This window comes from Fundulus heteroclitus, unplaced genomic scaffold (genome assembly GCF_011125445.2).
Source record: "Fundulus heteroclitus isolate FHET01 unplaced genomic scaffold, MU-UCD_Fhet_4.1 scaffold_40, whole genome shotgun sequence".
Lineage (NCBI taxonomy): Eukaryota > Metazoa > Chordata > Actinopteri > Cyprinodontiformes > Fundulidae > Fundulus > Fundulus heteroclitus.
Genome location: NW_023396813.1, coordinates 806,883 through 821,624, shown reverse-complemented (window position 1 = coordinate 821,624; position 14,742 = coordinate 806,883). Strand labels below are relative to the sequence as shown.

The following is a 14,742-nucleotide window of genomic DNA, read 5'->3' as shown; positions in this document are numbered from 1 at the left end:
AGCTTGGGTCAAAAACTGTTTGATTTTCAGGCTTCTAGAACCTTCGGAAAGGCATGTACCCATTTGTCCCATGCTTGTCAAACGTCCTGGTATTTCACAAAAACACGTATGTGTGTGTGCGTGTGTGTGTGTGTGTGTGTGTGTGTGTGTGTGTGTGTGTGCGTGTGTGTGTGCGTGTGTGTGTGTGTGTGTGTGTGTGTGTGTGCGTGTGTGTGTGTGTGTGTGTCTGTGTGTGTGCGTGTGTGTGTGTGTGTGTGTGTGTGTGTGTGTGTGTGTGTGTGTGTGTGTGTGTGTGTGTGTGTGTGTGTGTGCTTGCAGCTGAGTGAGAACATATTTTTCGTATTTTACCACCAAAGTGAAGACCTTTCAATGCTCCTCACTTTTTTTCAGGGGTTAACTTTAGGACTAAAGTGTCAGCTAGGTTTAGGTTAGGGTTCTGTATCTACTGGCAACAATTAGGTTTAAGGTTAGGACCAGTGACAGAAATTGTTAAAATGGTCCTCATGAAACCTGAAGAACACGGAGGAAAATGTAGTCTGCCAAAATCAGCAGACCCCAAGGCACACGTCCTATTCAAGATTGTGATCAGACAGATGAGTATCTTCAGTTGGAGGCTGAAGCGTCATAAAAAAACAAAAAAGCAAACTCAGATAACCTAAACCATTTGTGTTTGGGACATTCAAGTCCCCGGGCCCTTAAACTGCAGCCCGGGGCCCAATTGCAGCTCTTGAAATTATTTTGTGTGGCCTGCAATCCCAGAATGTAACAATTCTGGTTCACTGACACCAGCAGTTAATGGAAATGAACACATTATTTAACTTTTTTAGACCAGGATTTGTACTGGCAGATTATGGAAAAGGTGGCTGTTTTTCCTCACTCAAGTTTTTATTTTTTTATTTTAATTTCTTTAAAACTAAAATATCAAACATCCAGTAACTTTTATTTAGGAGCAGACTTGTTTTGTAAAAAAAAAAAAAAATATTGTTGTTAAATGGATAAAAAGGTAATTAAACACTATAAAATGACTTCTTTGACTTTAATTTGAAAAATATAATGTGCCTGTTGGAACCTCTAAATAAGTGTTTTTGCCCACATCAAATAAATCAAGGGGTGGGGGGTTATATTATTATTATTATTATTATTATTATTATTATTATTATTATTATTATTGAAGCACCTATTCCTGTTAATTTACTAATTTGTCCATATGAGCAATAAGCTGTCATCCTTTTATTCACCCATCTCCTATAGTTTGTAGTGATGCCAGAAGGAAATAAGCTACATATGCAGCAGCACATACCCACCACCTCCACATGTGTCACCATGATCCTCTCGTAGGCAGGTTGTTTAAATGTCAAAAGAGAATGGCCCCTCCAGCCAAGTGTTGAACTTGGTGGAAATTCACTATTGGTGACCGGGCCAGAAGAAACAAAAAAAAATGCACTAAAAGGCATCTGATGTCCAGTACCACTTATACATTATATTATCATTTGTATTTAAAATTTCCCCCCAAAATACCCATATATAAATTATTTTAGTGACAGTTCACATATTTTTTTACAGCTAAAACATGTAATTTACATTGTTCTGACATCATTGTATTAGTATGTGTGCATATATATTACAATAGCTTTGAAAGACCGTAACAAGTTAATGTACTATATTTTTCAGTTGAGACATATTTGAACCTATAATTAGTCCTCTATAAATAACAGCATACTGCCAGGACACAGGTCCTGTACCCTGAGATTAGCAAAAACAAATAGTTCAGGTCATTCCTCCCAAAAACACATCCATAAGGTACATGTGTGCTGGACAACCTCTCCTGACTCCGCAGACTGATGTCTGGCCAAACTGCTGTGGCGACAGGGAGACCTGCTGGAGTGAAACATCTACAGCTGCAAGCAAGCAGAGCAGGGCCTTCACAACATAAACAGCAGTTACCGTACTTCCACAATGGCAACTGGAGGGAGCCAGTAGTACCACCGACGTTTTATCTGCACACAGTATTTATTCTTACCGGAACCCTAAAGCAACAGCAAGGATCTATTTTAAGAACCGCACCAATAGTGGCTCAGTCAACACGGAGACATATGAACGCGCTTGTCCAAAGCTGTGGGCCTGGTGATGAGGCTGCATTTTGGCATGCCTGTTAACAAGCACAGGATGAGAAAACCTTCTCCCTTTGCATTTGTTCATTTATCCAAAAAGCTGAAAAGCTAAAGTTGCTCTTCCTTTAGTTTTAGCAATTGTTTTCATGGCAGCAGTAGCTAACATTTTGGGGTAGTGTTGCGTAGCTGTGGGAGCCTTCAATCACCTGTCTGAAATGTGACAATGATGTCTTGATTTTACAATTTACTCACAAATGACCTGCAGATTAGGCTGAATTGTTCCTTTAGAGTTGTCCTGTGGAGTTTTGACTTGAGCAGTAGCGGTTTATACCAGCACTTCAGATGCACCACCCTGGCAGCAGGTCTGTTTGTGCAAACAGACCTGCTGCTTACTGACTCCGTCCAATTCATTCTGTTTGGAGTTTTACAGATGTTGCAGATGTGTGACAGATTACAAAGATTAGAAGGTGCTCAACTAGCCGAAATGATCAAACCACCTATGCACCCGTGACTTCAGTTTGGGATAATTCCCTTTATTATTGCTGAACCTACTTCACCTATTTCACATTGTCTCCTTTTTTTGATTTGGTTTTTTTGTGTGTGTGTGTGTGTGGGGGGGGGGGGGGGTTCTGTTACTTTTTAAACTTGACATGGATAAAATATCAAAACAGTTCAATAGTTCAAGCTTTATTCATTTTATCTCTTCTATAGTTCTTTTGTAACTGTGCTGTTTTTCCATGTCAACAGTGGGTTCAATATCCTGCATAGAAGACGCAGGAATTGACTTTATGGAAGATTTTATGTTGCATATAACGCAGCTCCAATGCAAACTGACGACATAAATAAATAAATGAATGAATTAATAAATAAATAAATAAATGATAACTTTAAACAGCAGCAGTTTTAGAGACTACTGATTCAATTGAAAACCAGCTGATAAATCTTTGCTCTTATGATATTGTGACATTAAAAAATAAATACAATTTATATGTAATTGTTTGCAGGGACAGGACTTTAAAGCATGTTCCCCTACTAGAGATCCTCACTGTCAAAACACACAAAATGTATTTTCTGTATTTTCTATTTATTTCCAGTCTCCAAGAACATTGATTGAGCAGTAGGTGTTCTTTTTCTAGCTAGTGATCTCTGGTCTCCAGCATAGGGTGTGCCACAGCAGGGTAGGTGAGCTGTAAATTACCGTGGCACTGTATCCAGGCCTGAAGTTACATTTGAGGTAACCCCTCCAAAACCTAAATCCTCCTGGGAGTGCAGGCCCCTGTGGAGTTGTTTGATCCCTTGTTTGGATTTGCTTGACAAGCAGCCTCTGGTGGCCGTCTGAATTATAACCTAGCACCTGAATTACCACCTAGATCAATTTTGCAAGTTCAGCCAAAAAAAAAAAAAAAAAACAACAACAACAGAGGATTTGTTCAAACTCTTGCACAGCAATACGCAGTTTTTGTCTAATATTGAAACTTAGGTTATTCTCTTACAACCACAGCCTTCGTCATCAGTTTTAAGCAGCCCAGTGGAAACCAATGCAATTTTAGGGTGTAAGAAAATAAACCCCAAAAAATATGTGGAGTAAAAAATACAGAAGGCAAGACCTAAAGTATGAGAGCTAGTGTAACCGGCTGTTATACGTTTGTTTTTAGTAAGCAATAAAAAAATGTACGGCTGCATTTATGCTAAAAAAAAAAAGATTTACATGTAGTTATGACAGTTAAAAAAACATTGCACCTAGAAAATATATGGTGCTGGTAACATCTCTGGATGGTGGTGCTCTGAGATTATGTGTAGAAGTAAGGCGGCAAATATTTTAACAGCTAAATTACATGAAAGATTCTGGTTTACCACAGACTTAATGAATAATCCTTAAACCAACATGTCATCTGTTTGTTCTGAGAAAACTGTAGATTATTATTTATATCATCCCAGACTGTGCTGCTCTCTCAAAAGGACATCAAGCCTTTAAATATGTTGCATCCTGTGGTTATATAACTAGCACAGGACTTTACGATTTCACCAAAGCATTTGTTCTTTTTTACTCTGTGGTAGTTTTTAACAACGCCACAGTAGAGATTGAAGGAAACTAATTATGAATGTGTTTGAATCAGAAAATTTCAGATGGGATCAATTAAAGCAGGCTTATTCAAGCTGCTGATATTCAGTTGAACACGCGGCTCACTGGACTGTAGGCGGAAGAACAGCAGGAAAGTGTTAAGAGCAACATTACACTAAATAACAGAGCTGTACTAACAAGTCATGACACTTTACATTAAGCCTCACCTCCTGCACCTTTTAGTGACTATCTCTGACTGTTAAACAGACGTGGTCCGTAACACGCTTATATGAAATAAATGATCAATCTGTCTGATTTTTTTCAGCCATGCTCAAACTTCCCCTGCTTGCTTGCGCATGACCCTAAAATATATATATTTTTTGATAACATTTTTAAAAAGGCTCATACAAAATGGTGACTCCAAACAATGTGGTGTTGTAATTGTCTGTGTCTTGTTTACTAGATTATTTGTTTTCAGGTAACAAAATGAAACAATTCATCAAAATCTTTGCAATAAAATTCTGAGAGGATGTGAATGTGAGCTGGTCAAACTCAGCGTCTGATGCACTCTGAAAGTCAAAGACAATGAAGAAAAGCTGCTGTGCTGTAAAACATATTACCAGAGTTAGAAATGACTCTTAGATAGAGGTGTTTGCAGTAAAGCTGGCGTTTTCCCACCACCTTAACTGAATAAAAGCTGTTCTGTCATAGCAGAACAAAAGCCTAAATAAAAATCAGCAGTGTTTTTTTCCCTTCATGTTTTATATGTTTAAACAAATTAAAACCGAAACATGAACTAAAATCCACAGACCAAAACGGGATTTCTTTTTTTCTTTTCTTTCTTTTTTTTTTTTTTTTTTTTTTTTTTTACTTCTGTTACGAAAGTTACACAAAAGGTGGCAAAATGTCCGGCAATAAATAATAAATAATTCTGTTGCACGGGAACAAACAATACAATTTCTTGCAGAGAACTAACAGAATAATTTACACGTCTTTGGGAAAGAAAAAATCGCCTATTTTTGGACGGACACTAGGTTAACTCACAAATGTCCCACGTTTGTGGCAAAATAGAGGTATACCTTGTTTGAAAAGCCTCAGGCCTTGGGTCATAAAGGAAATCAGCCAGATGAAGAAATCAGCCAGATCCAAATGTTCTGTTAGGCTATATGATGAGGGTGAAGCGAATGCTTAAAAAAGACCATTGTTTCTGTTCAAAGCTGAGCGCAACCAAGGCAGGCCTATGATTTAGATTGCGCTCCCAGTCCGGGCTCCGCGCCCTTTCCTCTCCTCCTTTTGGCAACTGAGAGCCGCTGGCGCCGCTCAGCGCGTCCCTCCGTCCCTCCGTCCCTCGGTCTGCGCTCCGTGATGAAGTCGGGATGGGAGGCTGCAGTAAATCCCATGATTGTCTTCACAGTGTCAAAGTACACCCAGTCGGGAGGAATTGGATGATCGGGCTGTGTTCAGGCAGTCCTCAGGCCTCGATGGGGCTGGAGACCATGCTGTTCGGCGTGTCGGGAAGCTGGGAGGACATGGATGCTACCTCGCTGCCGGTGGAATTGGAACCTGGTCCTCCCTCCGAGAAGCTGACCTGCGGGCGGGGCGCATCGTGCAGCGGTTAGACACGGTTAGGAGTGGAAGCTGCTTCCGCTCAGCTGCGCTAGAAAACAGCGCAACCTGCGGAAGCCATGCGCGCATTAAAGTCCCGCAGAGCGGGCAGGAAATCTAAAAGCATTAACTACAGTTCCCACAATATGAGCAGGCTTACTAAAAACAGGTGTTTTTCTTACGAACCAAAAAAGATGACTTTATCAGAAGTGCGATAATGATCCTAAATGGAATGGCCAATAAAGAAATGGTTTTAGTCGGACCCGTTTCAAATTGTTCCTTAATCAATAGAAATGAAATAAAGCGAGCTATCATGGCTGCTGTTTCCATGTCAGCTGTGTCCCTGAACGGCGCATTTGCCTAAATGACAGTCAGAGCCGATCAGCCGGCATCCAGCTGCTGACGGTGAGTCCTGCAGCTGGATGCCGGCTGGCTGGCCATGGCGCAGAGCGCATCCAGGCTAAAGACCTGCTCACATTGGCCTTCTTCTTACAATTCCCTTATTCCTCACGGGCTACATGGGAAATGAATGAAATCAAATGTCTGGTGGTAGAGGAGTGGTCAGATGTGAAAAGCTATAAACAAACGTCAGAAAATAACTTTAGCGCAACGGCTAAACGAACGGATGCTCGGAAACGCGTTTCGCTGCATGCTGGGTAATTATATCAGAAGTCCAGAACCACCGTGGTGAAAAATCTAAGAGCAGAAAGTTGGCCAGAATGAGCGAGCTGTATCCCAGGCCCAGCAGTGATGGGATGGTTTTAATGACTTAATGAGGAGGAAATAACCAACCAGTTGTTGGAAGGCTGGCTGGTCGATGTCGCTTTGCAGAGCGAAGTCGCTGAGGACCTTCCAGGGCGGCTGGTAGCTCTGCACCTCCACCGGGTTGGCCTGGAGGCCGCCGTCGTGCCGCTCCGGGCTGGCCGCAACCATCGGGGTGCCCGTCATGCCCTGGATGTTCTGCGGGGGGGGGGGGGGGGGGGGGGGCACATGGTCAGCATTCACACACATCTACAGCATCATCTCAATTGTATTCTTCCGTGGGTGTGGGTGCTGTTAATTATGAGAAAGGAGCTGAAAACCCCCAACCCATTCAGAACGTGTCAGAAGAAACGTAATCAATGTTTGGAGTTTGGAGGGAATTTGATGTGACTAGTGGGAGCTGACTGGGATGAAGCATCCCTGATCCTTAACGTGGGAGCAGACATGCCGGCTTGCTCTGGGGAACTTTGGAAAGAGCCCGCAGCCCGCAGGGCGCAGCCCGCAGGGCGCAGGGCGCAGGGCGCAGGGCGCAGGGCGCAGGGCGCAGGGCGCAGAGCGCAGGGCGCAGGGCGCAGGGCGCAGGGCGCAGGGCGCAGGGCGCAGGGCGCAGAGCGCAGAGCGCAGGGCGCAGGGCGCAGAGCGCAGGGCGCAGAGCGCAGAGCGCAGGGCGCAGGGCGCAGAGCGCAGGGCGCAGCTCTCACCGTCTTGTCGTTGGGCTGCTGCTGCTGCAGCTGCTTCATCAGCAGGCTTTTCTTCTTGTCCTTGCACCGCTTGTTCTGGAACCAGACGCGGATGACCCGCGGGCTTAGGCCGGTCATCTCCACCAGTTGCTCCTTCATCAGGGCGTCGGGCCTCGGGTTGGCGTTGTAGCAGGTCCGCAGCGTGTGCAGCTGCTTCTCGTTCAGCACCGTCCGGACCCTGGTGGTCTTCTCGGGCTGTTTGTGGACGTGGGGTCGTAATGCAGGCTGTCGCGCTGAGATTGGTTCTGCTGTTTGGGCAAAATGAAGGAGAGAGCGGGGAAAATCAAATAAATGAACTGCATTCAACGGTCATTTTAGAACCTGCAACTTTCCACATAGTTTACATTTTACCATTTAGCAATTCAATTTGCCTAATCGATCATCTCTATTTATTTTTTCTGAAGCCTATTTTTATTGTTTTGTAGTTTATCTTCGATATTTGTCTTATGTAGAATGGATAGAAACCTGATGAGTTGATGATTCCAATTTTAATTTAGCAGGACCAGAGCTTCATAATCTCCACACACACACACACTCACACACACACACACACTCACACACACACACCGGGGTGCTGCACAGCAACAGTCCAGGAAGAAGCTGGAGCCGGAGCCGCGCAGCGTCCTCCACCCCCAGCCGCGATAAGTTGGCGCAGCCTATTTCGGACGGCAGAGTCCGCTTTATCTAATCTAGCCACGCTGGCCTGATCAGGCGGTGGTCTGCATCAAACAGACGTGGGAAGGAAAAGTCTAGCAGAAAAGCCCAATTACGCACAGCGCACACTCCACAACACGTCCACTTGTCAGTGAAAGTATCAGCTTCACGGTGATTTCAAGGACCCTTAACCCGCGTCACAATGGATAGACTATACATCAAACCTGGACAGCGTGAAGGAAGCGTGTGTGCCCCCCCCCCCCCCCCCCCCCACACACACACACACACACACACACTGTCCAACTCCAGTCTACTCAGGGAAAAGTTGAGTGGTGTAAAAATGAACATCCTAAAAAGTTCTTTTATTTTTCTAAGATTAGCGCTGACAAAAACAGTCCAAAGTAGTCAGGTGAGCGGATGATGCGCCTCTCTGCAGGACGGCGGGACTCTACCTGCCATCTGCAGCGGCCTGGCCGGGTGCAGAGGGCTGAGCGGCTCTCCGCTGCCCAGGCTGGCCCGCTCCACCACGTCATGGTCAGCGCGACAGAACAAGCCGTCCTCCCGCAGAGCAAACTCGTCTCCCGGGATAAGCTGCCTGCTGCAGGCCACGCAGCGGAAACACTCGATGTGGTAGACTTTGGAGCGAGCCCTCATGACGAAGTCATTCTTGCTGAAGCCGATATTGCATTTAGCGCATTTAATCCCGTATAACCTGCGGGGCAGAAATGCACACACAATTAACTAACACAAAACCACGGGCCGCATAGTAGAAAAGGACGTTTTGAAATACAACAACAACATCATCAAATAATAATAATAATAATAATAATAATAATAATAATAATAATAATAATAATAATAATAACAATAATAATAATATAATAATAATAATAATAATAATAATAATAATAATAATAATAACAATAATAATAATAATAATAATAATAATAATAAGATGCGCCGTTTTAATTCAAAATAAATAACTATTTAGACCCAAGCGGTTCACGTTTTCCCGTTAATTTCTTATCAACGAAATGAGTTATATGGAGCTTACTTTACTTTTATCTTTTTTTTAGTCTCCTGAAATGCATCTTCCAACGCTTAAGTTGACGAATTACTTGGCGCTTCGCTTTGTAAGTTGTCCAACAAGTTTTTGTTGCGGCAAACAAAGTTTAATTTTGAAGCCGGTGAAATTGTGAACTCCACGCGATGCGAAGTCAGCTCGATAATCTCTGATGGATGTTGTGAAATATTAAAAACAGAATAATTGCAGTGGGCGAGCTGCTCCCTCCACTTGCTGCCGCGTCCCGTGCGGCTGTCCTACCTGATGTAGTCCCGCTTACAGTACGTCTTCCCATCCCTGACGAAGCAAGTGCATGACTCGTCCAGGTACTGACTGCACTCCGCGCACTTCAGACACGCCGCGTGCCACTCCAGGTCCGGGGAGACCCGCAGGATGTATTGGTCGTGGATCTGGTTCCCGCAGCCCACGCAAAGAGACACCAGTCGCTTCTCTGAAAGAAGAGCCGCAAAGGGAAAACACATCAAATGCTGTTTTATTATTATTATTATTATTATTATTATTATTATTATTATTATTACTATATAATTTATTGATAAAAATAATAAGTTAGAAGGTATAAAACTAGGCTAGCAAGTGGTCTTTTAATTAAAAGCACTAACCGTAATAGGCCAAGAAAAAGGGTTTTACTACGGATATGACAACAAAAGTCCAAAGTTGCATGGAAAGTGAGAGCAGGATCGCCAGGATCCAAAGTAGGGTCTTACTTTTCGGCGGGTCCCCCATGTCTCCCATAGCGAAAAAGTAAGGCGATGGAAAGTCCACTTTCACAGCGGGCTGCGGCGCCTGGAAGCCTGGATTTGTTGCTGCGCTGCCGGGCCAGGAGCGCTGCTGTCCAGCCTCGACCAGCAAGTGTGTGTGTTTGCACCGGTGTGTGTGTGCGTGTGTGTGCGTGTGTGTGGAGGTCTGATCCTGGCAAGCAGCTGGGCTGACGTAGGACATCAGCGCGTCATCTGCATGAGTAGCGGATTGGCTCTGCAGAGCTGTCCGGTACACACACACACACACACACACACACACACACACACACACACACACACACACACACACACACACACACACACACACACACACACATTTAGGCCTGTGCTGCAGAATAGGTTTTCCCATCTGGTTCGCTGCTTTCTGACTTGGCCTGATCTAGATTGTCTTTTCGTGTTTTTTTTTTATATATATAAACTACATTTTTAATTGCTTTAATGTTTATACATTTAAAGAACAGAAGTGTTACTTGATGTAATTTTACATATCTTTTTTTAAGTGAATGCAGGTCAGATAGAGACGTTACAAACATGTCCATACATAACAGATAGTAATATTGAGTTTTAATAAGCACTTAATAATGTCATTTTCATTCTAGAATTTGCTAATATAACCAATATTGCTAAAATCCGATAAACTGCTGACAAGTAAAAATCTATCAGATGCAACTTTTTTTATTATCAAAGGTACTTTTACCAGCTCCTTTATCACAATTTCCTAAAGTCAGTGGCTAGAGTGTGTGTGTGTGTGTGTGTGTGGGGGGGGGGGGGGGGGGGGGGGGGGGGTTTTAGGCAGAAAGCGTGGTGCAGCCAGGCTGTAGGACTCTGAGCTGCAGCTCAGACACATGTCAACACGCCCCCTGGTGGCTGTGAGCTACCACTGCGGTTAGCGCACATCCCTGGACTCTGCTTCATTCTCTCTCTGCCAGGGAAATGAAACAGGACGCTAGTTTTAGACGTGTGATAATACAGACTGTAAGGTGTGACGTGATGACGAAATTTTCCTCTGTTTTCGTGTTTTCTATTAAAATCTTATGCATATCTGTAGTTTAATTATAAATTTGTTCAAAACCAAGAGCAGAGCTTTCACAATTAGAGCATCAATGTTAAAGTGAAAGACAGCTGCTCCAATGTGGAATGGGTATTTTGATGTTGGAGGTTCTGATTTGCTTCACATAAACTCAAAAGGCATTGCTTTTAAATGTACCATATTGAAGTGTTTGCTTGTTTTTATACCTGAGAAGAAAATATTCGCTTAATTCAACAAAAATAGCTACATTTCTAAATAAATCAATTCTACCCATGGGTGTAGGTAGGTTTGCTTTGGAAGCTGAAACCCAAGTTCAATGCAAAGCACCACCTATAACTTTATTATTTTCTATGCACGAAATACAATCAGAAACAAATAAACAAGTCGCACTGTGACTCAAAATAAATAGTATTAAAGGTTTTAAATACATGATAAAATCGATTGTGGTATTTTTTGATTAAAATCCCCATTCTGCTTTGTTCTGCTACTGTTGTTGCTCTCTACACTGGAAGTTGGATCAAAAAGGTTTAGAATAACAACAAATCATATTTATTTATGTTCTCATACAAAAATCCTTGGACTGTAGGTTATGCCATTTTTTTTATCATGATTGTGGTTTTTGCATCATTTGTTATACACACAAACCCATCATGCAATATATATATATTACCAACTCATATTCATTTATAGTTTTAATATTCTAAAAAAAGAAAGGATATGAAAAGAAGTAAGAAAAGATAAAAAAAATAGGTCAACTATACGACAGGTCCTAAGCTCCACCACTAAACATAAATTACTAATTCAATTTATGTTTAATGGACATTTTTTTGGTTACTCTTTACATCCAGAAGTATCCCCTGATTTCCAACCTTTGGGGCATCCTCTGCATTTGTTTTATTGACAATGCTATTTCAGTTTCTATGTTTATTGATTTGATGGTGTTCCCTTAAAGCTGCAGTAGGGAGTTGTGAGAGACAACCATGGATTTAAGCTGAAAATGTGAACAAACACACCTTGCAGGTCCGTCCCCAGCCCTCGCTCCACAACCAGTGTGCCACAGAGGAGCCTCCATGCTGCTCCAGTGTTTACCTGTCTGTGATTTCTTTCCAGAAATGATCCGTTTTCTGGTAAAGCAGGTTGTTTCGCCACCATTTCTCAGCACATCTGCAAGCCACCAGCAATCCGGATGATGGTAAACACTGTGTGGGGGAGCAGTGTGCATACACAGGAGTGATTGACACGCCTAACAACCAATCAGAGCCAGACATTCCTCCTGGCTCTGATTGGTGGTTGCTATCTGGGAGCGGTGTGTTTCTGCAAATGACAGCAGGAGCACATGGGGGGGGGGGGGGCATAGGAGCTAGATTTTTTTTCCACAGATTATCTGTCTCATATTTTACTGGGAGGATGTAGTGATAGTTTTAACAAATATGTGAATAACATAAATTTATACAAAAGTTACCTGTCTAGCTTTAATGCTATTAACCATTACAGAGAGATGTAGAAACAGATCAAAGAAGAATTGAGCCTACCACATCATTGCAGCCACAACATGATGTAACCTCAAGATGATTCTGGGACCCACTGCAAACCTGCTGCAATTGTGGTGTCCCTGAAAATAGCTTCTCTAGAGACAGGGTTAGACACCCTGTCTGTAAAAAGGAGCGCTGCCGCAGGTCATTCATGCCTGCTGCTACCAGAATATACAATGCTGCACTGTAACTGGAACCATAGCTGTAATAAGTAATGTGCAATAATCTATTTAGTACACTGTGCTAAAACCCGTGCAATAATCCTGAAGAAGTGACTTCTGCTGCTATCACCACCTGAATATATGCCAATACACATGTATATGTATATATATATATATATATATATATATATATATATATGTATGTATATATATATAGCTGTAATAACTAATGTGCAATAATCCTGAAGAAGTGACTTCTGCTGCTATCACCACCTGAATATATGCCAATACACATGTATATGTATATATATATATATATATATATATATATATATATATATATATATATATATATATATATATATATATGTATGTATATATATATAGCTGTAATAACTAATGTGCAATAATCCTGAAGAAGTGACTTCTGCTGCTATCACCATCTGAATATATGCCAATACACATGTGTGTATATATATATATATATATATTAGGGCTGGGCAACGATTAAAATATTTAATCGCGATTAATCGCCCTGATTAATCGCGATTAATCGCGATTAATCGCATTGTATTTACAAACTCCAAGAATGAATTCAAAAGTAGTGTAAAGAGCACTTTTATTTTAATGTTCTGCTGCCATATGAACAAAAGTGTTGTAACATTTGTAGCACTTATTTTATACTGGATATTTTCAACCCATCTATTGAATTTAGTGCACTAGTTGATCTTTTCTTCATAAGAGAACAAGCACTGCAGCCAAAATATGGCCTTTTTTGACCTGCTGTATATTAGCCAGTCCCTAAGCTTGATGTATCATGAAACTGTTGACCTTTTGGGTTTTGTGGTTTTTATTTTATTATTACAATTTAATAATAATAATAATAATAATAATAATAATAACAATAATGTTATGTTCAGTGTTTTTTCGCTAATCCACCTCTTATATATTTCAATCCTTATGTAATTTTGTCTGTGTTGTGTGCACCTGCCTGCTGCTTTAATCCTATAAATTTCCCCGTTGTGGGATAAAAAAAGGATTAGCTAATGTTATCTTATCTTAAATAACACTTTTTAATATATGTACTGGGTTCTTTCAAGGTCTTAATTACATGTTATGTGTGGGCTCCAGTAACATCCATCCATCCATCCATCCATCCACTGATCTACCTGGATGTTCCCTGGAGGACTGAAACGCCTCAGTCAGAGACGTCAGTCTGTGGGTCTGTCGGGGCAGTGAGAGAAGTTTCGTCTCCTCTCTCCGTTTCTGGGGCTCGACGTTTTCATGTTTTTTCACGTGCTTAGAGAAATTTGTTGTGTTTCCACTGAAATGAACCGGCTTTTTACAAAACATACAGCTTGATTTCATTTACGGTATTAAAATAAAGCCGAACGGTGCTACTTCCCGTGTTCATGTTTTTTTGCTGCTGCGTTCTCTCTCAGCTGTTTGTTTGTAAAGTTTGTGTGAGAGGTGAGTGCGCGGGCCAGGCTGAGCCTGCGTGCTGATTGGCTGGCGCCGCTGAGCCATGTACGAGAGGGGAGGGGGAGTGAGAGAGTGCTGCCGCGACAGCTGCTGACTGACACTGACTGAAAGCTGACATGCGTTAATGCGCGATAAAATAAATATCGCCGTTAATAGTCTAATGAATTAACGCGAAATTAACGCGTTAACTTGCCCAGCCCTAATATATATATATATATATATATATATATATATATATATATATATATATATATATATATATATATATATATATATTCTCTTTTTCTTTGATCCACTGTATATATGAAGATTCACTGTATATAACTGATGCACCTTTCCTACTTTTGCACCTTCTCTTATGAGCCGATGTGGCATGTGAATTTCTCCAATGTGAGATCAATAAAGCCTATCTTATCTTATCTTATCTTATCTTATCTTATCTTATCTTATCTTATCTTAAAGCAGTACACATTATACAATGTGAGACATAAAGCAAGGCAGTAAATGCCTAGGTGTTGCATGTTCAAGCTGCTTATTTGGTATCTTGGAACGTTAAGTTGAAATCATGGTGGTAATCCTAAATTTACTACCATGATTTATTTTGATATAAGATTAGAACAAATGTCCAATGTATCCACGGGCAAGACAGTGAAACACCTTTTCATCAGCATTGTCTTTACCAAAGTGTGAATGAGACAAAGGAGTTGTATCAAAACAGAATTTTGGATTTTCTTTCAGAGTGTGAACCACCAACACTTGGT

At 41.6% G+C, this 14,742-nt stretch overlaps 1 protein-coding gene and 1 long non-coding RNA gene across 4 annotated transcripts; one reads left to right on the top strand and one right to left on the bottom strand.

Moving 5' to 3' along the window:
* Positions 1 to 292: 292 nt before the first annotated feature.
* On the top strand, positions 293 to 4,870 carry LOC118560176. Its single transcript, XR_004929142.1, has 2 exons — positions 293 to 2,554; positions 2,889 to 4,870. It is a non-coding gene; the product is annotated as an uncharacterized LOC118560176 (long non-coding RNA).
* Positions 4,871 to 4,923: 53 nt separating this feature from the next.
* Positions 4,924 to 9,926, bottom strand: isl1 (ISL LIM homeobox 1). 3 transcript variants are annotated; one of them, XM_036130962.1, is made up of 6 exons: positions 9,723 to 9,926; positions 9,259 to 9,448; positions 8,387 to 8,646; positions 7,242 to 7,528; positions 6,571 to 6,738; positions 4,924 to 5,761 (listed from the first exon to the last, which is right to left on the bottom strand). In XM_036130962.1, exons 1-6 carry the CDS (start codon positions 9,748 to 9,750, stop codon positions 5,645 to 5,647), a joined length of 1,050 nt encoding a protein of 349 aa, XP_035986855.1. In that variant the 5' UTR covers positions 9,751 to 9,926; the 3' UTR covers positions 4,924 to 5,644. The 3 variants fall into 3 exon arrangements, with proteins under 3 accessions (XP_035986855.1, XP_035986857.1, XP_035986858.1); XM_036130964.1 differs by having other exon boundaries at positions 7,242 to 7,525; XM_036130965.1 differs by lacking the exon at positions 9,723 to 9,926 and adding an exon at positions 9,618 to 9,716.
* Positions 9,927 to 14,742: the final 4,816 nt, after the last annotated feature.

Coding starts and splice junctions, on each gene's coding strand:
- isl1 (XM_036130965.1), bottom strand. CDS start 9,678: ATGCAACTTTGGACTTTTGTTGTCATATCCGTAGTAAAACCCTTTTTC. Junction 9,449..9,617: donor CTTTTTCTTGGCCTATTACG/GTTAGTGCTTTT, acceptor CTCTTCTTTCAG/AGAAGCGACTGGTGTCTCTT. Junction 6,739..7,241: donor AGCAGCCCAACGACAAGACG/GTGAGAGCTGCG, acceptor CCCCCCCCGCAG/AACATCCAGGGCATGACGGG.